Here is a 27,478-nt window from a genome sequence, read left to right on the forward strand (position 1 = left end):
TGAAGTTTGGACTTTTGACAGAAATAATTTATTAGAAATGTTTATACTAAGGAATATTTAATATGCTAAGGACCATCATTAAAGACAATATATTAATGCATTAAAGCACATTAAACAATCGCATTATAATATATCATATTGGAATATCGGATGGACATAATATTTTATTTGGACATAAAATAACAAAATAATACATAAATAATAAGCTTTTTTTAATTTTTGTGGTTAGAATGATAATACGAAGTCAAAAAACGAGGGAAATAGAATAATATATTAATTTACCAAACGTCTAAACTCTAAACGATTAACGAACCAAGTACCAAGCTACCAGCTGATACTGTAGACGTACCCTGTAGTAGTATAGTAGTTGGTGTATACAAAAAAAGTAATATATTACCTACCTATTATAGTCTTTAAAGATCTTTGTAAGACTAAATTGAAAATATAAACTTCGAAGGTTCTTTTTCATTTTTCATTGTTATTTTTGCAATATGAAATCGTAAATTCCGGACCATTACAATGGAATTACCAAGTGTTGCAGCTAAAAGTGATATAGAAGTGGAGTTCATTAATGATCAAGTAGTTACTCATTTAATAATAGACGAGACACTACTAAGTAAGTATGAATCTGCAAAGAACAAATCAAAAAATAACACATTTATTTTAAAAAATGTGTACTGTTTTCATAAAATAAAAACAAAAATCTATTTGCAGAAAATCATTCAACCAGAAAAAACAAATCTGTTGAAGTCACTGCACTAAACTCAGGAGTTTCAATTAAAAGCAAGTAAATTAGAATGATGCTTATTTGTAAATTATATATTAGTAGTGTACTTATGGGTATTGACTTTCCCCAGAGTCAAAATAAGAAGTTAAATATTAGAAAATATCAAGTTAATGGTATACCTATGATGTATGGGTACCAAATAAAATAGGTGTAATATTTTAATTTAACATACATAATTTTTAAACCTATATTAGTACAACTACAGGCATCAATTGAATATCAATTTCACCTTCAAAAGATTGTAAATAAAAGTTTTATTGAATAATCTGAAATATAATCAGAAATAATATTCATATACATTGTAGTTTTGGAATGTTTCTAGTAAACTTGAAAACATTGAAAATATACTTAAAATTTTCTGTATATTATATAGTTTAAAATTTGGTAGTTTTAATTTGTATACAGAATACATTTTTTAGCACAATTCATATATTATGTATGTTAGTTAAAAATATGGTTTTATATAGTTTAATATATATAATATTTATATAATTTAAACACTAGCATTTTAAAATATTTAATTTTATTTACTTAATATTTTAGGTAAAACCACAAATCAATTACTAGATGGGAATAGTTATGATGAAGAGTTAAATGAAAATGAATCAGATGTAACATTGAAACCAAAAGGTAATATTTAAATGCAGGGCTGGATTTAGAAGGAAGCTGAGTGGGCCTAGAGGCCCCCTAAATTTTGTAATTATTTATCGGCAAAGACAGACAAATTAATTAAAGTTAAGCCTACTCTCACATTAAGAGGGTGTTACACAAATATTTGTTGTCTCCGTCTTTCAAGTGCATAACTGCAAATTTACGCTCAGCAGATCACATTTAACTCAGTTAGTTTAAAAATTAGAGTGAATTAACCTATTATGAAACTTGATGGTAAGAACAAATTATGTTTGTATGTAGTTTTTTTATGATAATTCAGTTTTCAAGTGAGATAACTTATAAGCATTTTTAATTTATGCTATATTATGTACGCCTCAACTTTAAAAAAATTGAATTATTATAAAAAACCTGTATACAAACACAGATAATGTACTTACCATCAAGTTTCATAATAGGTCGATTCACTTTAATTTTTAAACTAATGGACCTAAACGCCTTTTCCTGAGCGTAAATTTGCCATGTTACACACTTGTAAGACATAGAGAACAAATGGCTATGTAGCGTCTTCTTAAAAATATATACAAAATGAAAATATATTTATCTATTTAAAATTACATTTTTATCAAAAGAATAATGGATATTATTGTACTTATTGGCTATTGTACGTGTTCAAATAATTAAACAATGTTCTAGATTCTAGAATTTAGATATTAAATGTTTTTCTGCTATCTGCAATAACCGTACATTGCCAAAATCCATGATTTCATTTCAAATCAAAAAATATGGATGAAAATTGTCTAATATAATGCGACTATTACAACTGGGTACACATAGTTTCAATGCTCTTAATTTAATTATTCGTTTAAATGCATTTTTGTTCGTGTATTTTAAATTTTTGAATATTTTAAGTGCATATTTGAACGATAATCAGTGCATAAATGCATGCATATTTTGTATGTTTTTAGTGCATATAATTCCGAGCCCTAGTCAGTGGCGTGTATCACAAAAAAAATTGGTGTTGCTCAAATAATTTTAGAGACCTACTCCTCATAATACTATCATACCAACCTATAAAATGACCTATTTTTTTATCTATCAATATCCACCCACCCATATTTAAGGTGTTGCTTGAGCAATGTTACATGCCACTGGCCCTAGTAATAAGTAATCATAATTATTATGTTCGGACGTTGTACAAATTCAACAGAAAGTGAATTTTTACACATCACAAAAAGGTACACAAGGTCTTAGTAGAGACTATAAATGTTGCTTGATATTATTTAGTGAATGGTGTTATAATTTTTTACGAATTTAAAAATGGAAGAATTATTATTTAATAATCAAAAGATGTATTATCCTGTTTATTTATGTGGGACCCCCATTTTACCCAATGGCCTCAATATACCTAAATTCACCCCTGCTTAAATAATACCTACTAACCAATAGCGATCAAGTGTTACAAAATATTATTGTTTATAGCTTTATTTGAAGACGGAGATGTGCCAGGTGAACGTATGTTTAGTTTTCAGTCCAAACAAAATAAAACACCATGTATAAAAAAAAAAATAACTTCACAAGATAACAAAAATCTCCAATATCATAATAAAGATGATCGAAAAATGTGTAATATTCCTGCTGAAGGTAAATTATTATAATTATTAAGGCTTGTTATATATTATTATTTATTATACTACTGAAACCATAAAACATAAATTACTTGTAATTTAGTGTAAATAATACGTCCAAACAAAAATAATGTAATCAATAATCATGATTATATTAAAAGTGCATAATATATATTATAGTAGTGATCAGGCACAGTCCCAGAATCTTTATTGTAGGGGGGGGAATTTTAAATTTAATATATTGTATACAATAAAATCGGTCTTTTGATACACATACAATTCAAAGTTACAAACAATAATTTTAAATGGTCAGTATATAGAAAAAGGCAATTCTTTCTTATTTATGTAATTAAATGAATAATAATTTAAACATAAAACAATTAAAACATATTATTAGTTCAATGTTTACATAGAGGTAGGTATTTTATGCAAATAAAATAATAAAATTTTTTTTTTCATTTAAAATTCATGCATAATATTTAAATCGCATATTTAATGTGTAATTTATTTACTAAAAACTGTTATATAGTAAGAGATGTGAAATAGCACATAACTGGAAAATACAACCTAATGATTTTAAATTTTAAATGTTCAGGTCACAGAAGACAGAACCAGTTCTGTTTGAAACTTCTGACGGGTTCCGGGGAAGTGTATTTGAAGCTAAGCTTATCAAGCATAAACTATAGATGGAATTGGATTGACATTTTGCATGAAAGTGTAATAAAAGAAGCATTTTCATTGATTAAACAGATTTAAATTCACTGTACACCTGGTAGTGAATTCTAAAAAAAATATCGAATAAAATATTAAAAATATACCAATATAATATTATTTATAACAAAATTTTATTTTTAACCCTACAAATTTAAATTTTATTTATCCTATTTATCAATTTATCATACATAAGAAACAAATAAAATATAAATCAAGGAACTTACTCTGCTGTATAGTAGGTGTTTGGTTATAGTGTACCACGGCTTTGAATAGGTCACAGATGTTTTTAAATTAAATGATAAATAATTGTATAAGATGAAAAACGATTCTCAGCTATGTCAGTCTTTCTCTTTCAATCTATATTTTAAACTTTATAAGTACCTACTCTTTGTTGCTGAAATTAGAGATTTTTCCTATTAATAATACAGAAGATATAATTAATTTTTTCCAAAACCAACTTGCATAATACTACATTGTACAATAATTGTATTATTCATTTATAGGTCAATATCAACGTGTCATGACATCTGAATAGGCTCATAATATAAATAGCTTAAATTATTCTATATATTTTGAAAACTTAATTTGTATAGTTAATAATAATATACATAGAAGTAAAAAGTTTCAAGTCCCCATGAATTATGTTTTTGATTAATTAAAAATTTAAAAATAATTATAATTAAGAGGATGTCGCAAATTGATGTTTACTAGTTTCAATTTTAGTGTGCCGTCAGTTTTTATATTGGCATGAATTGACCTACTATCAAACTTTTAGGTGAGAACATTATTTGTGTTCTCTCGTTGGTTTTTTACGATATTTTAATTTTTAAGTGAAAATACTCATAATTCACTTAAAAATAAAAATGTCATACAAAAATCAATGAGAGAACACGGATATTGTTCTTACTTTAAGGGGATTCGATACTGTGATTTCCTGTTTTTGTCTAACACACGCGCGACATAGTATTTTAGATGTGTTTTTGGCCAAACATTCCAATCGATCTATTGAAGAATTCTGAAAACGGATTTGAATTTGTCGTCAAGTCTAATTGAAATCGACTTTCCCATATGTTTGATATTATCCCCCAAATTCCTAAAAATGTCAGATTAAAAGAGTATTTAAACATTTTCGTATTTTAATTTTTGGAGAAGTTAAAATCAAAAAATCGAAAATGTGGGAAAGTCGATTTCAAGTAGACTTGACGAAAAATTCAAATCTGTTTTTAGAATTCTTATCACTTCATTAGATCAATTGGTATGTTTGGCAAAGAACCAGTCTAAAATCCTATGTTGCGTGTATGTTAGACAAAAACAGGAAATCACGGTATCGAATCCCCTTAAAGTTTGATAATAGGTCAACAGTCAACTGGTCAATTCACTCTAATATCAAAACTAACGAGCACACTATTAAAATTGGTGAACAAAAATTTGCTATGTCGTACGTGTATAAGACGGAAACAACATAATATGCGGTACAACATCCTCTTAAAATAACAACAAAATAACTGTACGTCTATACCCCACGCATGTTAAGAGCATGACTAATTAACTTGGGAAAAACCCAGTTTTAGAAAGCAACTGGTCTTAATACTGGAAATATAAAATTATTATTTTAGATAAATAGTCAATTTCATTAAAAAAAAAGGCAATTAAAGATTCATTGTTTCTATAAAAAAAATTATGAGACATTAAATTAATTGATATTACGCCCTATTAAAATTTAAATTTATATGATTGTCGTAAAATGTTGAAATGTTGAATCATTTTTACATTTCATCAAACGTAACCGAAAACAAATTTAAACGCATATAAAAAAAAATAATGCCTGCATTTTCTAAATATTTTGATTTGACATTCTTTACTCAAAAACATCAAGTTGTGTCTAGTTATACCAGTGGTTACTAGTTATACTTTCATGAATTTTAATTGCCATTAAATTTCAACTTTTTATAAATATCACAAATAGTGCCAAAATATAAAGTCCTAATTTTAGATTCTGAGCAGAGTGATAAATGTATTGTTGATTATACAATAATATGTTTTGTTTTGTGTCTGTATGAACACTTTTTGTAGTAGAAAAAAACTTCGATTTTATACTTAAACATATTTTCTGGAAATAAAGTGAATCTAGTTGGTACTATAGGGGATAAAAAGTACAAAATTCTTAGTAATTTTCAATAGTCCAGAGAAACAGAAAAAAAATGTATAAATATAGTTTTGACACTAGTAAAAAAAAATGAGAATACAATAAAATGCAGTGTTATGAAAAGTCCCCCTATATTGCCACAAACAATTTAATATATGTAATATATTTTTAAAATTAAAAAAATAAAACCTAACCTTCAAAACATTGTTATATGGTCTTGGTATCTTTCCTGGAACCTAATCTCAGAGGATAACGAAGGATTACTGTAACATTAAATTCAAATTTAACCCATCCATTACAGTGACCACACTGAGCAATACACTTTTTACCATTTTGGTTTTAGGTTTCTCTGATGATGAAAGTGAAGTTAAATCAAAAAATCCTTATAAAAAAACAACTAGAACATCAGTTATATCAGAAGTCAAAAATGAAGTATCAGACAATGGTGATAAATAGAATATAAAATTATGTAACAGTCAACAGGTATATATAATACATAAATTATTTATAATCAATCATTAAAATGTTATAGACTCTCCAAAAGTAACTGATAGCAAATTTGGTTATGAAACACCTAAAAAATTAAAAAAATTACATTCTATGAATAGTTTTGAACACATATCAACAAAAACCCCAAGAACTGTTCGAAAACAGATTGCAAAAGGTTAATACTTAATTGAATTATATATTAACTAGAAAAATAGTCAACAAAATATTAATCTATCATTTTCAGGAATAGCACATCAAAAATTTGAACAACTTAATGAATTTAATGATTCAGATTATAGTGACAGTGATGAAAGTGACAGTGATTCTAGTATTCATATTAATCTTAAAACTGTTCAGCCAGAGATTTCTTTAAGAAGATCTACTAGAAAGAAAGAAGTTCCTTTTGTAAGTATTTTTTGTAAATTGTAAAATTACATATTTATGTTTTTATTTTACAATATATTTTCTAGATATATAAATCAGATGAATATTTTTTATCCAAATCTGCTAAATCTGTGAAAAAGTCTAAGACATCAGACAATACATTGAAACTATTGAAAAACCCAGTTCTAGACAAAGAACAGGTTGATGAACTATCAGGAAATTCTTATACTAAACATGACAAAAAGTTAAAGTCAATGTACATAGATACTGTGTCAAATTTTCCATATTGGATGTCTTTGCTAAGGTAATTAATTACTATTATTCTTTGTATATAGTTATTGTGTTATACAATATTTTGACTTTTTAGGGAAGGATTTAATTTACTTCTTTACGGATTTGGTTCAAAAAGACAAATTATTAATGATTTTCGAATGTCTGTATTAGCGGAAGAATCTGTATTAGTGATTAATGGATTTTTTCCAGGACTGACAATGAAAGAAGTACTAATTTTATAATACATTTTTTCATTATCAACACCTTTTATTTTAAAATATCTTGTTTGATAATATTTTATAGATACTTGAATCAATAACAATAGATTTATTAGATCTTGAGAGTTGTCCAGGAAGTTCTGAACTCGCGATTCAGCAAATTGAAGAAAGACTAAAATTAAAGACTTCTGAACATATTTATATTCTTATTAACAATTTGGATGGTGTTGAATTGCAAAACTACAAAGCACAGCATGTAATTTCGAGGATTTGTTCATTGAAAAAAGTACACTTAATAGCATCTATGGATAGAGTAAATTCTGCTTTAAGTTAGTTTTGATCTGTTTGAAGTTTGGCTAATACCTAAATCTTTATGGTATATTTAACTTTCAAACATTTTTTAGTGTTTGATAATACAAAACTTGGGGATTACAATTTTATTTGGATGGACTGTACCAATTTTTTACCATATACAGTTGAAACTAATTTTATACAATCCTTAATGGTAAAAAACATTGGAACACAACATTCATTATCGGGATTGAATAATGTTTTCAAATCACTCCCATCCAATGCTAAAAGTATCTTATTATTACTGATTAAAAATCGAATAGAAAACAAAAACGATAAAAAATACGGAGGTAAATTTTATTTTTCTTATATTAATTGTAAAATAATTTATATATGTATAATATATTTAAATATAGGAGTTCCATTCTCAACCTTGTATCATTGGTGCCGTCAACGGTTTCTAGCTAGTACAGATCTAGCTTTGAGAAGTCAGTTAACTGAATTTGTTGATCATGAATTGGTAAAATGGAAACGTGATGCTGATGTGCTCTATGTTCCTGTAGATGTCGATATACTTGCTCAGTTTTATAAGCAAAATGAAGAAGACGATGAATAAATTCTATGTTTGGTATATTTTGTTTTAAAATTCCAAATAGAATAATTTTATTTTAATATTTAAAATAATATAATATACAACATACATTAAAAATTAATTTTTATTTATTCAACTATTCTATGATTATATAATTTTTATTTGTGAACATAAACTCATATTATTGTACGGAACATATTACTGACTAGATCTACATTCAAAAATTTTGAATTTTCTTAACTTATGCCCATACCTATAACAAAAAAGTTGTTTACATATTTAATACATTTTACATTAGTTAATCACATGTTTATATAAACATAAATCATGGTTATTTCAAAGTATTAATTTTATTTATATCACATTTTTAAAAAAAAATTTAGATACATAACTGAACTTAAGATTTTAAAATCTGTTTGATAATGTTCATTGAAATTTGATTAAGTTTGTATTGGAAGAAGTTTCACAATTTGAATAGTAAAAAATAATTTAGCTATTCAGTATGTATCAAAATGTTTTTATAAAAAGTTATAAACTCCTGAATGATTGAATTAGTCAATATACATACACGTAAAGAAGCATCCCAACTGGCTGAAGCTAATGCCGTTCCATCTGGTGAAAGTTTTATACTCGTAACTCGATTTTCATGTCCATATAACAAACTCACTCTTTCACATTTTAAGCTATCCCAAGCATTTATTGTATAATCTGTATAGCCTCCAAATAATATTCTACCTAAACAACATAATATAAATATTATATTAGTACTAGCTGAATCATCTGGCTTCACCAGAGTGTAAAATATTTGTGTATCACCATACACACCTATCCATTCCCATCTATAATATCTTGCCGAAAAATATTTTAGACTTATGAGATTCATATAATATAATAAATACCGTAAAAATTGCAAGCATCAAGCTATCATTAGTTAGGCTTTTTGTTGATCAGTTTGTGAGTCAGTCAGGACATGTTTGATTATATTATATTATAGTTCTCTCGACCGGCATTGCCCGTGAGACACGCTTGCCATTATGCGATCAGTATATTTTCAGACCCGGTGAGGTACGTAGTATAAATTAATCATAAATGTTTTATTGACTCATTGTTTATGATCTACATGCGTTAGTTCCCGCCTTCCCAGTATAAAGGTCAAAAAGTTAGTGTTAGGAAATTCATTTTTACTAAGTTATGTGGTTTTGACCAAATATAATATATAGGTCTAAAATTATATTCAATCATAATCAATAGCCTATAATCAATACCTATAATCAATACCTTACAATAAACAAAAATATATTAGTGGCTTGGTGTGGCGCAGCGCGTACACTCAACTGCGGAAATGCACTGAGTGTACGTAACAGCCGGCGTTGCTAGTTCCTGGATGGGTGACTACCAGGGATTTTTAGCAACAAATTCTTGCCATACATACAAAACGTGTTTTCAACCGTTCCTCTACTAACAACCTACAAACAAAAAAAAACCAACAGCTAATGGCCTAAGTTGCCAGGCTTCAAGCTCAAAAATATATATATATATATATTACTAAATGTTCGAAAAGCCCAAACTTTTTTTATGGTGAATATAGGCACAATTTCAATAAAAAAACTGAGGGTGCTTAAGATCTTAAGATTTTTTTTATGAGGCAGTAATGTCTTGAGCAAAAATGTTTTATAAGTTATAACAATTTAACATTCAATAATCGGTCGAACTAATTGGTAGTTTGAGTGCCACCTGAAATTGTTACAATTTTCATTATTATTTCTATTTCATTATTAATGTAATGTTAGTTATTATATTGTAAAAAAAGTTCAATAAATTATTTGTAACTACTTGTATACATTTAGATATATATTATTTTAAATCATATTTTTTAAATGTATCGAATCAAAATTTTTGAACTTAGAACTGATTAGAGAATAGTGCAGGGCTTTAAATGAAAAATTTTGTTTATAAATTTAACTTCTATATATTGATTTTTGTTTCTTCTTAACAATATTATAAATGCGCGAGAGGGTTGAAGTCGTTAAGTAAAAAAATAAATAAATAAAAAAGTCATTTAAAAATAGTTGTTTTCTGATATTAAATAGCAACCTTAATACACCTTAACTATAAACTATAAACAAAAATATATTAAGACAGATAGAGCCACAGTATTGTTTTCGCCTTCCAAATTTCCTACTTTACCCGTGGGGATTTTCCTAAAATTTTCTTTCAAAAAAATCTTACTTCTGACAATTACGAACACAACAAATCAGCCAAATCAGTCGCATATATCATAGTTCCTGAGATTGGCTGTTACAAAGTATATAAGTATAAAAGTAGTTTTAAGTTTATAATATAGTAGAAAAGAGATTAATTAATTTAATTTTTTAAAATTATGAATTTTTTTTTTTATTTAATCAATTAGTTAATCATTATAAACATTTGTGATATATTGTACAATGGGTGCTACATTTAATGTAAGACACCTAAAATCGGACACTTGTTGGCAAGTCTTATTTTATAATATGTACCTAATATTGTGTAATTGCTACTTAGTTCAAATAAAACTTACCGCTGACTGAAAAGTCTATAGAATTAACTCCAAACAAAATACTTTCTTTTGAGTATACAGCAACTTCTTTGTCTGCTCTTAAGTCATACATTCGACACTAATAAATTAATAATACATTAGACAATAAATAAAAAAAAGTAATGGTTCTTATTACTGTAGAATCATCTGATCCAGATGCTACAGCGTCTCCACTTGGATGATATTTAACACTATTTATATCAGAAAGATGACCTTCAAATGATTGAACACTTTGACCAGTTCTCATATCCCACAATAGTAACATTTTGTCACAACTCTAAGAAAAAGAAATGATAAATTAAAAAAAAATATTTGCAAGTAAAAAAAATAAAGAACTCTTAACATATATTATGATTAGGTCTAGAGACTATTATCATCTGAGTTAGAAGGTTTTCTATTAATTATTCAAAACAGCATTGTGGTAAAAATTGTTTCATAAGACATTTTTATGCATATTTTACTTTATTTATGTCTTATTGTTGAGATTATTATCTACCATTGGAATATATTTGTGTAGTAGAATGTGTATGTTACACTTATAGTGGCACATAGAGTCAAATTTTGTGGGTGCTACAATCAAAGATGTCTATATCAGAAAATATATCATTTAATATTTCTTTTGTGTCAATTTCATTAGCCGAATCTGTTTCTCGATACCCATGATACTTAGGTTGGTGAAATATGCTGTTTGTACCATACAGCTTCTTAGCTAACTTTTTAACCATTGCATCAATGAAAAACTATTTTAAATGGACAATTAGAATAATAACACAGATTATATAACATATATACAGTTTTATATAATCTGTGATAATAACTTACACCTGATATAAAAGTATTGCCAATTTCTGATGGTGACAAATCAATGGACATTATGTCACCTGTATGGCCGTGGAAAGATTGTAACATTTGACCTGACTCAACATCCCAAAGAGCAGCAGTAGCATCTCCACTACCAGTCAAAATCTTAAAAACAAAATAGAATATAATATAAAAATGTATTGCAATATAATATTAAATGTATATGTATCATAAACACTATAAAAAACAATGATAGGAAAAAAGACTGGGGAGGGGAACTAAAAAACTGAAAACTTAATATTTAAAATCTGTCATACCTACTGCACTATACTATATACTTTACCAGAGGTCACCGTATGGCATACACACTGTAATAAAAATAATAATACTATAAGATCATATTTTATTTTATAATATCACGCTCTGACACCTATAATAATATATAATATATGTATAAGCTGTAGGAAAAAACTAAATAGTATTGTTTTTTTTTGTCTACCCCAGTGGTTCTGGACTCAACTATACAATTGAACCACGTAGCTGGTATATACTAGTAGACTTTATCATCATTTTATTTATGGTTTTCCATACCAAACTAACGTATATTATGTATAAAATGTAAATTATAGAAGATTATACATTTTTACTACCATATTTTTCACACAAAACTAACATAATATCATACATTCATAATTAATAAAAATAAAAACATTTTTTTTTTTCCGATTACTATTCATACAGAGTAATTATATAAGTTTTATTTAAATTTATTCCAAATTGTATATTTCATCAGCCTAATGAACTCTTTTTCCTCCCAAGACTTTTTTTCCATTCCCCATAAAAAAAACTATATACTACCTGTTGATCAGAATTTGGAAATAAGCAACATGACATGAAATTTGTATGTGTACCAACAGTTTTCTTTTTAGCAGACGGATCTTCTTCAGGATTGGATATATTGAACACTGTTACTTTGTTATCCAAACCACTTAAAATACAAAAAAATAATTTTTTTATTTAATTAAAATATTTTGTGTTCTAATATGTCTACATTAAATTAATAAGTAATAATTCATTAACAATAATAATAACCAGCCATAATTGATGTGGAGTTTTTCCATTATTATTTAAAATAAAATATATTACAAAAATCAATGATCTACCTATACAATCTTACCCGCATGCAACCAAGTTGCCTGATGGTGAATAGGCACATGCCATCACCCAAGTAGTTGGCATTGTAACAGTTTGTTCTTTTGCAGATGTAAATGCATCCCAAATTAGTAATTTACCATCCTAGCATTTGTATGCACCGACACCAAGCAAGCATATTTTATTAAACACTTTTGCACATTTATAAATATATATTATGTACCTGGGAAGATGAAACAATATGCCGTTTATCCGGAGACCAATCACAACATAACATTTTAGCTTGGTTTCCTTTTAACAAACGTCTAGGTTTTATATTTAGAAATGTAACTTCCTCTAATCGTTCTGCAACATTTGCCACTATAACATAAGTCATCAATAACAATTTAACATAGCAAACAATAGTTATAATTTTAATAGCAAATTAAGTACATGTCACATCGTTTAGTTTTTTTCTTTCTTCTTCAAGCTTGTGTTTTAGGCAGTCAGCTTCACGACTCAATAATTCAACTGTTTCAGTTCGAGTATTTACGTCTAAAGCCATGTCCAAATTCCAAATGTTTCTCAATGCAATATCTGCCAGTGGTGGTGCTACTGAATACGACTTACAGTCTTTCATTAAGCAAAATTGTTGAATTTTTTATGTTCTGTAAAGATTATTAAATATATTAAAATAATAATTGTTCTAATATTTTATGACCATTAACTTTTAAACTAGTAAAAATATGTACATCATATTAATATTTAACCATAGTCCATAATTACTAAGCAAACAATAATTGGTACAAGCTATACATTATTATTTATATATTTATGAAAATGCTACTATATACAATATAGTTAAGAATATTTATTATTGAAATATATCGTTAGGTTAGTTTAGGGCATATAATTAAATAACTTAGACGCTACCAGCTATTTTTAATATATTATATAGATTAAATATATAAAAAAATCATCATCGTCCATCAATGAACGGTAAAAAAATAATTTTTGTATTTAAAATATTCTCTATAAATGTATAAAAAAATCAAAATGACCATTTAAAAATACTAGAGTTTGAATAATAACAATAAAAGATGTAAGTGGTTGGGGAGGGGAGAAGGGAGGAGCATGCAGGCAAATCAGTAGGTTTACCTATTAAATATTTAATCTTTTTTTCTTAATTTATAAACTAATATATTGAATTTTATGCCATATCTAAAGAGAGTATGTAGTACATACATTGTAAATATTTTTAAAATTGAGTTGTTTCGATTTACGTCACATATCACTAAAACTGATGAAATAGCAGTTGTAAATAATTAAATTATTAGAATTGTTTATTACTCATACCTTCATGAGGTAAGACATAGAACAATACAACCATATTACAAACATAATACTTAGCTTATGTACAAAACAATTTTGCTATGTACACTAGGTTAATTGTAAACAGTAGTATTGCCTGAACAGGTTTGTGTGGGGGCCCAATTATATATACAAATAAATAAATAATTATTTGATATTATTTCAGTCACATTTTATTTTAAATTTAAAAAGTCAGTGTAATTATTATTAATTAAATTTAAATTCATCGCCTACAATATAATATTCATCAGTCAAATTTAGTCCTATGGCTAAATAATGTCGATGACTCCCCGGGGCCAATTTTTCTATATTAATAATTGACTGGGACAAAACGTCCATGGACTGGCTTTTTTGATGGAGACAAAATGTCTGTTTACACTTCTTTTCATACAAAGTATAAATTTGAAATGGTACCAATGTCAGGATCATGGGATCAAAGAAACTACATTTGGGTTTTTATTAAATTGCGGTTTAAAAATATAGAAGGAAGCCACAGTTCTTTTTTTTTAAACTCTTTGTCTATAACAATCACAACTTTTCTACAAGATTTTATAATTTAAAGTGATAATTATCGAATAAGCGAGTTAAAGGTTTATTCATCATAAAAACATTTAAGAGGATGTCACACCTGCATATTTTGTCTCCGGTCTTACAAATGTACAACATAGCGAAAACCGTTTTGCGTGGGACAACTTTTATCTTTCTGTGTTTGTATATAGTAATGGCTCCAAAATTTCTGAACATATAGGGAGGAAAATTATCTATGCAACAGCGTGCCCATATTTTAGATAACATAAATACAATTAAAGTTATTTGCTTCTAAACATTTGGTTTTTTTTTCATTTGCTTATAAAATGATTGGATAGTGCTATTAAAAAAAGAACACACTGTTGCACATATAAATTTCTTCTTTATGTGTTGTGAAAATTTGGTAGTTCTACAACAAATATGGTGAGAGAAAAGTTGTCCCGCGCAAAACAGTTTTTGCTATGTTGTACATTTGTAAGACGGAGACAACATATGCAGGTGTGACATACTCTTAAATAAAAGTGGCATTTTCTTCTATAAATGTTTTAATGTCAGCAGATAAAACAAACAATACCTGCTGATTTTGTTAATTGTGATATTATCGAAAAACCTCAAATTATGATCTAATATGTATAAGCAAAACAAAAAATTCAAAATTGCATGCATCTGTTGTTATTATACTATATGTTAAATTAATAGTGAGGTGTTAATTAAGTATTAAAAGTTACGTATTCTAATGGAATACTATTGTACTTTAGTAAGAGTTAGACATGATAAAAAAAAAAAATTGTAAATGTTCAAAAAAATTTTTTCTGGGTACCATAATATTAAAATTTAAAATAAATACAAATTTTTTCTCACAATTCATGAAATATTCTCAAATATGCAAAAAAACTTTTTTCTACGCATTCGGAATTGAACGAATCGTCCACATTTTTTACTCTCATAGACCTGCATAGACCCAGAAACGATATGTAAAAACATATAAATCCAGTCTTTATTCATGACTATCATTTAATATTAATGATGATATGTTGTGACTTGAAAAATACTATCATTAGGCAAGTAGAGAGGTGGTTTGTGGATACAATTACTGTTGCAATTCACCATCAATAAATTGGAAGCTGGGTGGTTGTTGTTGGAATTTATTAAGTTATCTGTTAACAGTTACTTTTTACAAATTTCAATTAAATGGGGTGGATAGGCTGGTTAAGTATACTTAAGAGATAGATAGTGGCAGAGGTAGTTTCTTGGTAGTTTAGACAGTTTTTTTTTTAATTTTTTTAATCTAACAACCATCGCTTAATAGTAACATTAATATATTTACTCAGGGAATAAGTGTTATCTCAAAATTATAATACAAGGATTTACATAATATTTAAGTTAGAGTAAAATAATATTTGTTAAGTGATACCATTTTTACCAATACTTAAAAAAAAAGCGGATATATTATTTTTTATCCATAACCTATTAACTATTCTAATATATTTGATTTTTTTTTTATCTATTTAGGCTCATTAATTGATATAACAAAATTACAATTTTTCATTAAATAAATCCAATTTGAAATGTAGCATATCTAATTTATATTCTTTTTCCTAATTGTTAAACAAAAAACATAATATTGTAAAAATAAAAACGATTCTAAATATTATTTAAGCATTAAATAAAACATAATATAATATTAAATATTAGACTTTTAACTATTTATAATAATAACATATAATATATTATGATCCGTACCGTCATAGTTTCATCCAAGTAGAGACAGAGAGAATGATAGAGAGTGAGAGAATGAGTGAGTGTGAGAGAGAGTGAGTGCAAAGGGCAGAATCTTTAAACGCTTACCTCGTTCAATTTATCTCCTATTCAGGAAAATCTCCACTGAAAAGAATCATTTCACCGAACAAACTCAAGAACAATTTTTATCATTGAACCTGAAATCCTCTCAAAGTCTCAACGACGGCAAAGGCAATATAGAATTTATAATCAATATGAAAGCATCACCGACATGACCGCCCTCATAGACAGAGTGTACAACCACTAGCCTGCAAGGCAGCAACACAGCTGCTGGACAATTTTGGGTTTTCTCAGATTTTAATGATTTTATTTCGTATTATCAAAAAGCCCGTCCAAGCTGAGCAACATTTTCAGCGTTTCTCACAAAATTCCGTTTTTATCTATTTGCGTCTAACGTTTTCGAGTACAGAAAATTGGTTTGTGGTAGTGCCAGTTATTCCACGGTAACTGGTAGGCCCCTGATAACGATAAACAACCTTATAATAAATAATAATTATAAAAAAAAATAGTAGTAGTTACTTGATGTCTTAAATCTTGATAGTTGATAGTTATTACTTATTAGTAACAACTTGTTACTTGTAAGTTGTAATAGTGTTATACTGTTATACTACTAATACTGTAACCGTCTTCAGACTTCTTTTTAAAAATAGTTCTTTCATTATTTCATAATTTCATATTTGTTATTTATTTTTCATTTTTACTGTTTTAAAAAAAAAATATTTATTATTAACTTATAACAAAATAATACAATAATACTTGAACATAAAATGATCATTTATTTTCTATGTTCTACGTAAATATAAATTGTCATTCACAATCGTCAATCATGAATAAATAACAATTAATTTAATTCTAATTTTTTATTTTTTATTCATTTTTAATGCTATGTTACCAGTACTATAGTTTTCTAAAACTATTATTTGGCAGCAACCACTATCCACTGTACACAACAGAATTAGAATAATTATAATATTTCATATTCGAATCCTCGTTTAAAATGGAACTTACAGACGATCAAAGGAAACGTATAGAAGAAAATAGGAAAAAAGCATTGCTAATAAGACATGAAAAATCAAAAGCTAGATCAACTGTACAACCTTACCAAAAGTATGAGATTTGTTTTAAAAATATATACTTTAACTCTAATACATATTAATAGCTGTTACATTTTCCAACTTTTAATAATTAACATTTTTTGTTGAAGACCCATATTACATCAGTCAAAGATAGATAAAAGTCTTCAAATCACAGTTGCCGGTCAATCATACGTAGACACAGAAGCTGGATTTCTGCTTAACGAGGATGATCTATCAGAAAAAAAAAAACCGGTATGATAAACGATGGAGTTTAAGATTAATATATAATTAATAAGATCATTTCTTAGGGTCACTTGAAATTGAATGAAATTAATTTGCAAATGTATATGCACTTATTAACATAAATATGTATTAATATGTGCATATTAGAGTATAATACATATTTAGTCATTGTACACATATACTAGGTAGGTAATGCTTATATTTTTTTAATTTAAAGTTTTTTCGTCATTTATTCGGCACGTAACCCACTGGGCCTGCCATGAACTATTCTAATTTTATAAGAATCTGAGAAAAAAAAATTTATCAATTCCAGTTATCTAAAACTTGAAAATCCTCTGTAGGTTCCATACTACAAATGCGGTTATTTTTACACAGATAAAGTGTACATATTTTGTTAGTTATTATTTAGGTTGAACCGAGTACATTTTTGAAACTAATTAAAATTTGTATGATTTATTTAATTTAGATAATACCAGGAACAATGGCAAATCCAATATTATCAAAAACTGAACAGCCTATATGTCTTGAATGTAATCACGAATTTGGTATTTCTTATTTAATGACAAATTTTGACCATCCTGTATGTGATAGATGCAAGTATGTAATATACATATAAATTTAAGTTTAAAAAAAAAAGATTATAATTTAGAATGTTATAGTTTATAAAAGCTTTTATATAATTACCACTGAAAATGTTTACAGAATCTATTATAATTTAAGTTACATTGTAAATTGTACAAGTTAATTATTTTCTATAGTTAAATATTTTCCATTTATACATAGTCATAATTTGGTTTTAACAGGGAGAAATTTGGAAAAGAAAAGTTTGATTTAATTACTAAGACAGAAGCTAAAAAAGAATATTTATTAAAAGATTGTGATATTGATTTGCGCTCACCTCCGCTTAGGTTTATTCTGGGCAAAAATCCACACAATTCTAGATGGGGTGAAATGAAATTATATCTTTTATTTCAAGTAAGTGGGTAGAAATAATTTTGATATAGTAACAACTAACATGTCAACAAAAAACGAGTGTGAACACTATTCCATGCTTATAGGTAGAAAAAAGAGCTTTGGAAGTTTGGGGTTCTGAAGAAGAAGTGGAACGACAAATTGAATTAAGACAAGAAAAGCAAAAGGCATCAAAGTTAAAAACATTTAAGAAGAAAGTCAAAGGTTTATATGAATATATCATAACCAGGGCTCGGAACTTTATGCATTCGCATCTTTCTCAGGAAGCTGCATATTTCAAATCTGATTCGATACAAATTCGTTTCATGAACCATACTATTGAAATACAACAATTTATGTTGCATATTTTTGCATATTTTACTAAATTTATAGGATTTTGCATATTTAAAGATTTTGAGTATATAAATGAATTTTATGTTAAAACGTTTTAGAAATCAACAAAAATAAACAAGTTTTTAATAATTGAATATTGTAAATTAAATGATTTACAAATAAATAGTACCGTATATGATAAAGTGTGGGAAATCTATTTGAACGCATTCTACTCTAAAATGATACATGTGCTGCTCATGGCCTCCATAGAGTTTCGGAAGAAGTACGAAATCAGTTTGGTACTGTTTATAAAATCGTAGCCAACGTAAACAAAATATTTAAAAAAAGCACCATCACGTATAAAAATTTTCAAAAATATTTTTTAAATTAGATTCTGGGAATAGATTTAGTATAACAGCTCCAAATCATCAAAAAAAAAAATATAAATAAAATATTTATGATTCAAATTTTTTTTTATAATTTTACCTTACAATATATATTTTTTATAAAATAATATATGCATATTATACTGCATATTTGCATTTCTTTAGTGCATACGTATGCACATATTTCATTGTTTTTTAGCGCATAAAGTTCCGAGTCCTGATCATTACTGTTAATGATTTTTTTCGTATGGCCTGAAGGCCTAAGGTTGAATGCTCATTTGGCAGAATTTCTATTTGGGCACCCGTAGGTTTCTGCCATGCCCAGTTGGGGGATGGCGGTCTCGCCATTTAAACAGTTGCCTGCCTAGAGTGATGTCGCCTGTGGACGGAATTCACACCGACGTCATAGTCCGCTCGGCCACTCTGTCCCCCAACTGTTAATGATACATGATACATTAATAATAGTTATTTATTTCAGAATTAAGAATGTCAACTAGAAGTAGTTTATATACCAAAGTCACAAAAGCTTCTCATCAACATGAATATGATACAGAAATATACAATGAAGAAGAAGATAATTATGAACGTACATGCACTTCTTGTGGATTTCATGAAATTTTTGAAAAAATGTAAATAATATTATATTAGTATAAACTTCTACAAAACTACCGATTCTATTTAAAACTATTATTTTTATAAATTGTCATTAATATTTAAATTTTCCTGTTTTTTTTTTTTTTAATTTGGGCTTCCTCATATTTATAAGCTAAATGTATCATTTAACATGCAATCATTAAAATTAGTATTTATAACTAGCTGTATATCATATCTTCACCTTTGAAAAAGTGAAAAAATAAAATATATGACCCTATTTAATTAAAGTTAGGACCAAATTCACACATCCCAAACTACATTTAAGTATACAATAGATACTATCTGTAGAATAATGTAATTATTTTTTTTTTTTTATTAATTTAAAGTACACAATATAAAGTATACAAATGTCAACACTTTTAATATATTTAAAAAATATATCATGACTAAGTTATGATGAAATTATTTGAAAATCAAAAGTTGATATTGGTTTACCAGTAAAAAGTTGCTTAACTATGAAAAGTGATGATGTTAATGCAATGATGTGGTAAGACAATGTGAATTTGGCCCCAATTTTGGTGTGGCAATTACAGCAAAAATATAAGGTTGTACATTTTTTTATGCTAGATACAAAAAATAGGCACAAGTTTGGTGTAGTCAGGACATGGTGAACCATCTTCACGCACATAGATCAGTGGTGAATTTAAGTTAGTAATTCTATTACTCTACGAGTACACCTAAGTTAGAGGGACCATAGAACTTTTATCATGGGTTAAGAAAAAAAAACCTAAAAATAAGGCTTGAAATGTTCATTTTTAAGAATACAATGTTATCGTTTTAAACAAATTTATAAGTAGTATAATAATTATTACCAATATGATCATTCTTAACATAAACATGTTTTTGGGCTGGGTATATATTTTTTTTCTAAACAATTTTGTGGCATGCTTTGACTATCGCCATAGAAACAAATAAAATGTAAATACAACCTAATTCTCACTAGGTATATATATTTTAATGGTTACTTATTAGTTATTTATATATATTTATGATTCAAAAATGATCTTTGAAGAGGTAAATATCGAGTGCTAAATACAAATCTAATAAATACAAATTTGTTGACAACATTTAAATAAGACTATTGATAGTATTAGAACAAATCTCTCTTTTTAGCAGTTTCCACTTATAAATGAGTAAGTTTAGAGGGGACAATTTAGGAACCTTTGAAACTCTAATCTAATAAACTATCGTGTATTAATTTGAAGCATAATACTTTAATTTAGGGGGGGGGGGGGTATTAAAGATGCCAATATATAAAACCCGTTACCTGAGAGGTCAAATAGTTTTTGTTAAAACAAAATATACGTTCGGTACTAAGATAAAGCGGTAGAGAAGAAACATGTGAATTTTAAATATATTTTGTTAATGTGTAATTGCCTGTGTAAAGGGTGTGATGGGGTTGGTCAATTTACGGGAAATGGCAGGGTACTACTTGTACTTGTAACAAATATAGTATCATTAAGCCATTTCTAATTTTTTTTATTAGCTTCTAGAATAATTATTTAATAATTTAATATCTGTGTTCAAGGGGGCTGCCTCCACCTCCAATAGATACTAGGGGCACCAAGTTTCAAGCTATACCACTGATATGGATAACGAAATCCCATAACAATTACCTCTATACAGACCACTATCTTCAACGCAATTTAGGCTTTCATTTATTATGTGCGTATTGTAACTGTTTTGATTTTATAATTTGTATTGTATGATAATGTTATGTAATTGTAAGACTAAGACAACAAATGGCTGTGTAGCGTCTTCTTAAACCTTTCAAATATTTACAAAAAAAAAAAACTACTTTGCTCTGCATAAATGTTTAAATTATTAATAATAATAAAAATGAAATTTAAAATATTATGATAATACAATACTATTTATGTTTCCAGTTCTTCTAAAAATATTTACTAAAATATTAACTTATTCTTATTTTGTACATATAAATAACAATCAACATAGAATGACTAGGCACCTAAATTAGAGCAATTTTAAAAGTTTTGATTGTGTTTGTGGAACACGCCTGAACCAAGTTGATGATCCACGGTTCAACTGATCACAACTGTAAAGATATTTCATACATTCCAACCAATTTCCAAATACGGGCATATCTGGAGGCATGCCAGCAGCTAACCTGTTCAAACAAATATTTTGATATTTTTATATTAAATAAAATAAAATAAAATAAAATAAAATATCCACATACCCGCAGTTGTTAATTGCTGTACAAGCAGTAACAACATTAAATGAATACGTAGCTGCATTAGCTAAGTACTGAAATAAAAGTAAACAAATTTTAAATTCAAAATATTTTTAGTATAACCATTTTTTTAAAGGTTTTGAGCATAACAATGAATTATTTGGTTTTACAGTGTATATTATTTTTACACCATTTTTGGAGCAGTCAAATCTTAAACTTTAAGGGTGGTCTTGTACAAAATTGAATTTAGTTGGTATTTTTGGTGTTTAAAGTAAATAAGGGAAAAAGTAGGTAACCTATGCTGTACAATAGGTGTCAAAAGTACCACTTCAATCATAATTGAGGAAATCAATGAATGTATGTCTTAAATTCAAAAATCAATGATTCTTTAAATTGCATACAAATAACTGTTATTACTGATATTATTAACTTTTGAGTTGATACTGACTTACCGTAAAATACTGTGAAAAGGTTCACCGTATAAATAAGAAATAGCATAAAATTAATCAAAATGTTTTGAATATGTCAATGTGACCATTGTATATAAAAAATAAGTAAAAGTTTCAAATTCCCCAAAATTTTTTTTTGAAATACAACAAAATAAATAAATTGTTAAAATACCTTTTTTCATTTTTATTAATTGGGCAGTCGCCTACACGATCTTATTACTTAGTTAATTATTATTAAGTATTACATACATTAAAGTAACTACTCAATGATGAGGTACACTCAAAACCTGCTAAACAGCATAGCTAATTCTACATTTTTTTTTTAAATTTAGATATTGAGAATGTATTTATTTGAATTAAACCTTTGTTATGGTTGTTAAATATGAAATCACCTAACATTTTCCTTAATTACACTTCTGTATTATAATATTATTGATATTAAGTTCATAAATTTCATAATATAAAAAGGAACTCTTGTTACACTTTGATGTCTGAGTATTTCTCCTCCAACAACAATTAAAATGTTCAAATAAAATAAAAGCATAAAGATCAATTTACCGAAGCAGCAAAGTCAGCAATATTCAAAGTCATGGGTGAAGGATCAAATAAATAACGTGAAAATGCTTGTTTTGCCACATTAACAAGAATCACAGTTCCCAAACCAGCTAACAGACGTGGAATGATAGCAGTGAAGAGTCCAGTTACTCCCTCTTCACGATTAATAAGAGAAATTGATTGTAACACTAAACTGAAGTAAAAAATAAAAACATATACATGTCATTTAAACAATATATTAATAATATTATTTAATATGAAACATTTTTTTTTTATTAACTTACGTGTAACGATGTTCATAACCCACAAATTGGGCCATCATTCTCATAGAAACAATGTGTAAGGGATGGCTTAAAATGATACTTGTGGCTGTACATATCATTTCTTTTGATGTTTTTATTGCACATTTTTTCCATCTACATTCAGTTGATTTAATAAATGTAATAAGTTATAGTCATATAGAAAAAAGTAACAAATTAGTGGATTAAATGTGTTTAGAGGTAAGATTATGATAAATGCGGCCCGGATTCAAGTGCAATATTAGAGCTACAAATTATTAATTATCACCAGAAGTATTCAAATTAATTTATAACTGATACTAAAAATAATACTGTTACTTACACTTCTAAATCTGAATCTGTATTATCTACATTTAGATTTTTATCAATTTGAATATAATCAGACATTAGTGATGAAGAAAAATGTTCAATACAAATCCCTATGATCTTAGGAGCTAATCCAACATACATTCCTTTAAATCCATCAACTGAATAAATGTATTTAGCTGAAAAAAAAAATTGATTTAGGTTAGGTTATGTCATTTGGTCTCTGGTAACAAATTGGATCTAGTTGGTAGGTGAATAGGGGAGGAAAAACGTAAAAAGTTCCCAGTACTCATCAAAATAACCAGGAAAAACTAATAAAATTAAGGAAAAACAGGAATATTTATGCATAATCACTATTTGTTTTTATAGTATAACTCAAAAACCTAATAAACATAGTCCGTGGATACTTGAAATTTTGAACAAATGTTTATTTTATAATTTTCTTCCAATGATACAATTTTCAACATTTTATATTTTTTGAGCTATTTATAGGTATTTTAAATGTCTGATATTTTTGTATAAACGTTATAAAAAATTATTTATTTGGAAAAAACTTAAATTTTTAATATAATGTTCCTCATAAGTTGTAATCATAATTTATAACTATTTAAAAACATTAAAGATACACATTGGCATATTTTTATTTTATACTGTTTAAGTTCAATTTTAGACAAAATTACAAAAATTTACAAATTATTTTGTAGTTAAAATTTATAAAATATACAATTTTAGTACAAGCCAATGCTTAAAAATTTAATACAAGGTTTCTCATTAGTATTTCATACTGTAACTTAAAAATAACTGATCATTTTAGGGTAATACGTTTGCAAATAATGTCATTTACAAAAAAAGAATTCAACCTGTTGTTACTAATACAATTAAAATGTTTGTAAGTATAATACTTACGGTCTTATTTAATATAAAATATCCTAGGGTAACACACAGTTTCCGCTCTGAATTGTTTTTACCTGTACAATAATATTGTTGAATTCAAATTTAAATGAAACTGTTGCAGGGATCCATACAACACCTACTGTATAGCAATATAACTTCCCCACCTTTTAGATTCTATGTGGAGTGATGAATTTATTGATTTTAAAATGTGTTGTTGTTTTATTGTTTTTTTATTTGAGTACACAATAAGTAGTTGAAATAATAGTTCAATTTTAGTATCAGTAAATTCTCTGGTAGGAAAGTATATCTAGTTGGTGCAAGCAAGATTAAAAATTGAAAATTCTCAGTAATTTATAAAAGCGCCAGGAAAAACCAAAACAAATTAAGGAAAACCAGAATTTTGGTGACCGAGAGTCTGCTATTCAGAGGTCTAACTGTACATATATAATGTCTAATTATATTTAAATATATAACTTGATTACCATAAACTACTAAGTTCGGCAAAAACAATCTTTCTTCACCAAAAATACTTCTGTAGCGATATGGTGCCATCGGTTCATGGCCAATCTATTAAAAAAAATATTATTACATTTAATAAAGTTCAATAACAAAAACATAAAATTAATCAAATAAACCTGGGTAAAATTGAATTAGGGAACTATAAATAATTGTGCACTCAAAAAGTTGTACAAATAAGCTATATGTTAAAGCAATTAAGTTTTTTGAATTTCAAAAAATATTTTGATTTTTATGAAACAATACTTAGTTTTAATTATTTTAGTATAAAAGAGAATCAAATTATATTTATGTAACAATACATTTTTTGTTGCTTTTATTTTATTGATTTAATCAACTTAATCTACTTTAGTAATGTCTTGAGTTGAATCAAAATATGACACTGCTCTTATTCTTCGGAATATTATGCTCTAAACATTTGATCCTAATAGTTCAATCTAAATTTTATTTAATCGGATTTTCTTTAAAAACTAAAAGTGTATTTAGAATTGGATCAAATTCTACAAGAAGTCTTACTGTCAGTACAAATTTCCTTCACATATTTAATTATTTTGTTTTCCTTCATTACCTTGTTATTACATTACCTCATTACTATAATCAGTATGTACCAATTGACAACAGAGCATAATAATAATATGAAATACAGTACCCATTTTTGACTTCTTAACATGTATTCATTAATTTGAATTAACTTGATTCATATTAAAGTAGGGCGTAAGTATACATGCACAACTAAAATTGCATTACTGTTATACGCTTCTACTAAACCATGTAAACCACTAAAATTCACAGTTTAACACAATTTATTTCAATTCAAATTAATAATCTAGTACCAACAATCCTGATTTGGTTGTATTGGTACGCTCCATTTACATGAATTTTATACTACTAGAGTTATTTTAAATACACATTTCAAATGATTCAACTATACTTTTAGAGTAAACCAAATTGATATCCAACTGATTTTACATGTATTTAACCCCGAGAATAAACTATTTCGAATTGAGGTAAATCAGTATAAAACCATAGTATACTTTAACTATAGACCTATAAATTAACTTAGTTTAAAGGTTACTGTAACCACAGTCCACAATGACAAATCAGTACATATAAAGCCGGTTTTCAACAATTATCTAATAGAAAATTATAATTGAATGGCATACTTTTCTAATAGTGCAGAGGTATTCAAAGTTTTTCATCCCACGGCTCCTTTGTGTGTTCACAATATTTTTACGGCTCCCAAATTATTGTCAAAAAATTGAAAAAATACAGATACAATAAGGGTGATAATAACAGTGACTTTTGTACTAGAAATACAATTTTAAATAGTCGCGTAATCTGTTTCATAATTGTTTCCACAATAGCTTTATGATTCTAAAAACTATTTATATTAATTATACATGACCTACTTTAATTTTGGTTTCTAGCGCTTTGACGCGGCGCCCTTCGCCAACCCTCACAACCCCCCTGGAAGCCGCGACATTCGGTTTGAATACCTTTAGTATATAGTGTATACTGTATGCTTTACATCCATACAATGAATAGATATAACATTAAAAAAACAAAAATCTTAACTTTGTATAACTTAAGTGAATGTGAAGAGACAGAACCAGTATATATTTAACAATTATTTACTTAGGGTTTATTCAAATATGCTAGTATTAATAATTACACAACCATAAAACTCTTAATATTTCATTATGACTTACCTGCACCAAAAATCTAGCATAATCCAGAGGATGAGATAAGGTTTTCATAACGCATTTTCCAATTAAAGTGTGTCTGGGAGCATCACCATTTTCTTCCCTCCGATTTTCAGTGTCAGAATCCATTACTTAATAAAAATGTTTATATAATTGGGAATTAAAAACCATATATCTCTTGAACTCACCGGTTATTGTAATATTCGGTGATACAATTCTGTAAAAACTACACTTATTTAACTTAAAAATATTTGTATTATATTTTAAACGCTCAACAATATAATATGGACATTATAGTAGAAAATCCCACCTCGAAAGAAAAAATCATTTAATTATTATTATTCATTATCATACTGACGTCCGGTACGGCGGTACTCCGGTCGACTCGAAAGTCGATAACAAGAATCAGAATTCAAAGGACGTCACGGCGAGAGTGAGCCATAAGTCATAATCACGGATCACGGCTATAGATAATATGGTTGTGGAACGGCCTATACCACGGTTTAAGATATACCTTAAACCGTGGTCTCCACTCTCCAAGGATCGATATCACCATAGAAAAGATAAAACGTATCACAATAA

At 27.2% G+C, this 27,478-nt stretch overlaps 4 protein-coding genes across 10 annotated transcripts; 2 read left to right on the forward strand and 2 right to left on the reverse strand.

Annotated features, from left to right (window-relative positions):
• The first annotated feature begins 18 nt into the window (after window positions 1-18).
• On the forward strand, window positions 19-8,155 carry LOC132937860 (origin recognition complex subunit 2). 2 transcript variants are annotated; one of them, XM_061004441.1, is made up of 12 exons: window positions 19-616; window positions 715-783; window positions 1,331-1,417; window positions 2,879-3,040; window positions 6,228-6,329; window positions 6,417-6,548; window positions 6,618-6,778; window positions 6,844-7,061; window positions 7,125-7,257; window positions 7,334-7,577; window positions 7,653-7,889; window positions 7,956-8,155. In XM_061004441.1, the coding sequence occupies exons 1-12, from the start codon at window positions 520-522 to the stop codon at window positions 8,153-8,155; spliced, it is 1,842 nt and encodes a 613-aa protein (XP_060860424.1). In that variant the 5' UTR covers window positions 19-519. The 2 variants fall into 2 exon arrangements, with proteins under 2 accessions (XP_060860424.1, XP_060860425.1); XM_061004442.1 differs by having other exon boundaries at window positions 558-616; window positions 715-787.
• LOC132937863 (guanine nucleotide-binding protein subunit beta-5) lies at window positions 8,153-16,723 on the reverse strand. Of its 4 annotated transcripts, none has more exons than XM_061004447.1 (10): window positions 16,386-16,722; window positions 13,092-13,306; window positions 12,883-13,019; window positions 12,685-12,803; window positions 12,366-12,495; window positions 11,529-11,672; window positions 10,843-10,983; window positions 10,689-10,785; window positions 8,700-8,866; window positions 8,153-8,384 (listed from the first exon to the last, which is right to left on the reverse strand). In XM_061004447.1, the coding sequence occupies exons 2-10, from the start codon at window positions 13,276-13,278 to the stop codon at window positions 8,373-8,375; spliced, it is 1,134 nt and encodes a 377-aa protein (XP_060860430.1). In that variant the 5' UTR covers window positions 13,279-13,306; window positions 16,386-16,722; the 3' UTR covers window positions 8,153-8,372. The 4 variants fall into 4 exon arrangements, 3 of the variants coding, with proteins under 3 accessions (XP_060860430.1, XP_060860429.1, XP_060860431.1); XM_061004446.1 differs by having other exon boundaries at window positions 16,281-16,722; XR_009663847.1 differs by lacking the exons at window positions 8,153-8,384; window positions 8,700-8,866 and adding exons at window positions 8,878-9,597; window positions 9,678-9,865 and having other exon boundaries at window positions 16,281-16,723.
• Window positions 16,724-16,784: 61 nt separating this feature from the next.
• On the forward strand, window positions 16,785-20,147 carry LOC132937867 (DNA repair protein complementing XP-A cells homolog). 3 transcript variants are annotated; one of them, XM_061004453.1, is made up of 6 exons: window positions 16,785-16,915; window positions 17,233-17,444; window positions 17,542-17,665; window positions 18,123-18,253; window positions 18,460-18,631; window positions 18,715-19,943. In XM_061004453.1, exons 2-6 carry the CDS (start codon window positions 17,335-17,337, stop codon window positions 19,057-19,059), a joined length of 882 nt encoding a protein of 293 aa, XP_060860436.1. In that variant the 5' UTR covers window positions 16,785-16,915; window positions 17,233-17,334; the 3' UTR covers window positions 19,060-19,943. The 3 variants fall into 3 exon arrangements, with proteins under 3 accessions (XP_060860436.1, XP_060860435.1, XP_060860437.1); XM_061004454.1 differs by lacking the exon at window positions 16,785-16,915 and having other exon boundaries at window positions 16,931-17,444; window positions 18,715-18,832; window positions 19,805-20,147; XM_061004452.1 differs by lacking the exon at window positions 16,785-16,915 and having other exon boundaries at window positions 16,928-17,444.
• A 1,631-nt stretch (window positions 20,148-21,778) lies between these two features.
• On the reverse strand, window positions 21,779-27,290 carry LOC132937865 (mitochondrial carrier homolog 1-like). The gene is made up of 8 exons (XM_061004451.1): window positions 27,085-27,290; window positions 26,903-27,027; window positions 25,160-25,244; window positions 23,800-23,962; window positions 23,463-23,594; window positions 23,182-23,371; window positions 22,181-22,248; window positions 21,779-22,108 (listed from the first exon to the last, which is right to left on the reverse strand). Exons 2-8 carry the CDS (start codon window positions 27,023-27,025, stop codon window positions 21,955-21,957), a joined length of 915 nt encoding a protein of 304 aa, XP_060860434.1. The 5' UTR covers window positions 27,026-27,027; window positions 27,085-27,290; the 3' UTR covers window positions 21,779-21,954.
• Between the last annotated feature and the right edge of the window lie 188 nt (window positions 27,291-27,478).

Source organism: Metopolophium dirhodum, chromosome 2 (assembly GCF_019925205.1).
Source record: "Metopolophium dirhodum isolate CAU chromosome 2, ASM1992520v1, whole genome shotgun sequence".
Taxonomy (NCBI): domain Eukaryota; kingdom Metazoa; phylum Arthropoda; class Insecta; order Hemiptera; family Aphididae; genus Metopolophium; species Metopolophium dirhodum.

What these genes read in the sequence shown, in the direction of transcription:
- LOC132937860 (XM_061004441.1), top strand. Translation starts at nt 520, where the DNA reads ATGGAATTACCAAGTGTTGCAGCTAAAAGTGATATAGAAGTGGAGTTC. An exon ending in TCGAAAACAGATTGCAAAAG is followed by an intron (nt 6,549 to 6,617) that starts GTTAATACTTAA and finishes TATCATTTTCAG; the next exon opens with GAATAGCACATCAAAAATTT. An exon ending in TAGAGTAAATTCTGCTTTAA is followed by an intron (nt 7,578 to 7,652) that starts GTTAGTTTTGAT and finishes AACATTTTTTAG; the next exon opens with TGTTTGATAATACAAAACTT.
- LOC132937865 (XM_061004451.1), bottom strand. Translation starts at nt 27,025, where the DNA reads ATGGATTCTGACACTGAAAATCGGAGGGAAGAAAATGGTGATGCTCCC. An exon ending in GCCGAACTTAGTAGTTTATG is followed by an intron (nt 23,963 to 25,159) that starts GTAATCAAGTTA and finishes TTTTTTTTTCAG; the next exon opens with CTAAATACATTTATTCAGTT. An exon ending in ACAGCAATTAACAACTGCGG is followed by an intron (nt 22,109 to 22,180) that starts GTATGTGGATAT and finishes TTGTTTGAACAG; the next exon opens with GTTAGCTGCTGGCATGCCTC.
- LOC132937863 (XM_061004447.1), bottom strand. Translation starts at nt 13,278, where the DNA reads ATGAAAGACTGTAAGTCGTATTCAGTAGCACCACCACTGGCAGATATT. An exon ending in AAAACTAAACGATGTGACAT is followed by an intron (nt 13,020 to 13,091) that starts GTACTTAATTTG and finishes CTTATGTTATAG; the next exon opens with TGGCAAATGTTGCAGAACGA. An exon ending in GGCAACTTGGTTGCATGCGG is followed by an intron (nt 12,496 to 12,684) that starts GTAAGATTGTAT and finishes TTGTATTTTAAG; the next exon opens with TGGTTTGGATAACAAAGTAA.
- LOC132937867 (XM_061004453.1), top strand. Translation starts at nt 17,335, where the DNA reads ATGGAACTTACAGACGATCAAAGGAAACGTATAGAAGAAAATAGGAAA. An exon ending in ACTGTACAACCTTACCAAAA is followed by an intron (nt 17,445 to 17,541) that starts GTATGAGATTTG and finishes TTTTTGTTGAAG; the next exon opens with ACCCATATTACATCAGTCAA. An exon ending in TATCAGAAAAAAAAAAACCG is followed by an intron (nt 17,666 to 18,122) that starts GTATGATAAACG and finishes TATTTAATTTAG; the next exon opens with ATAATACCAGGAACAATGGC.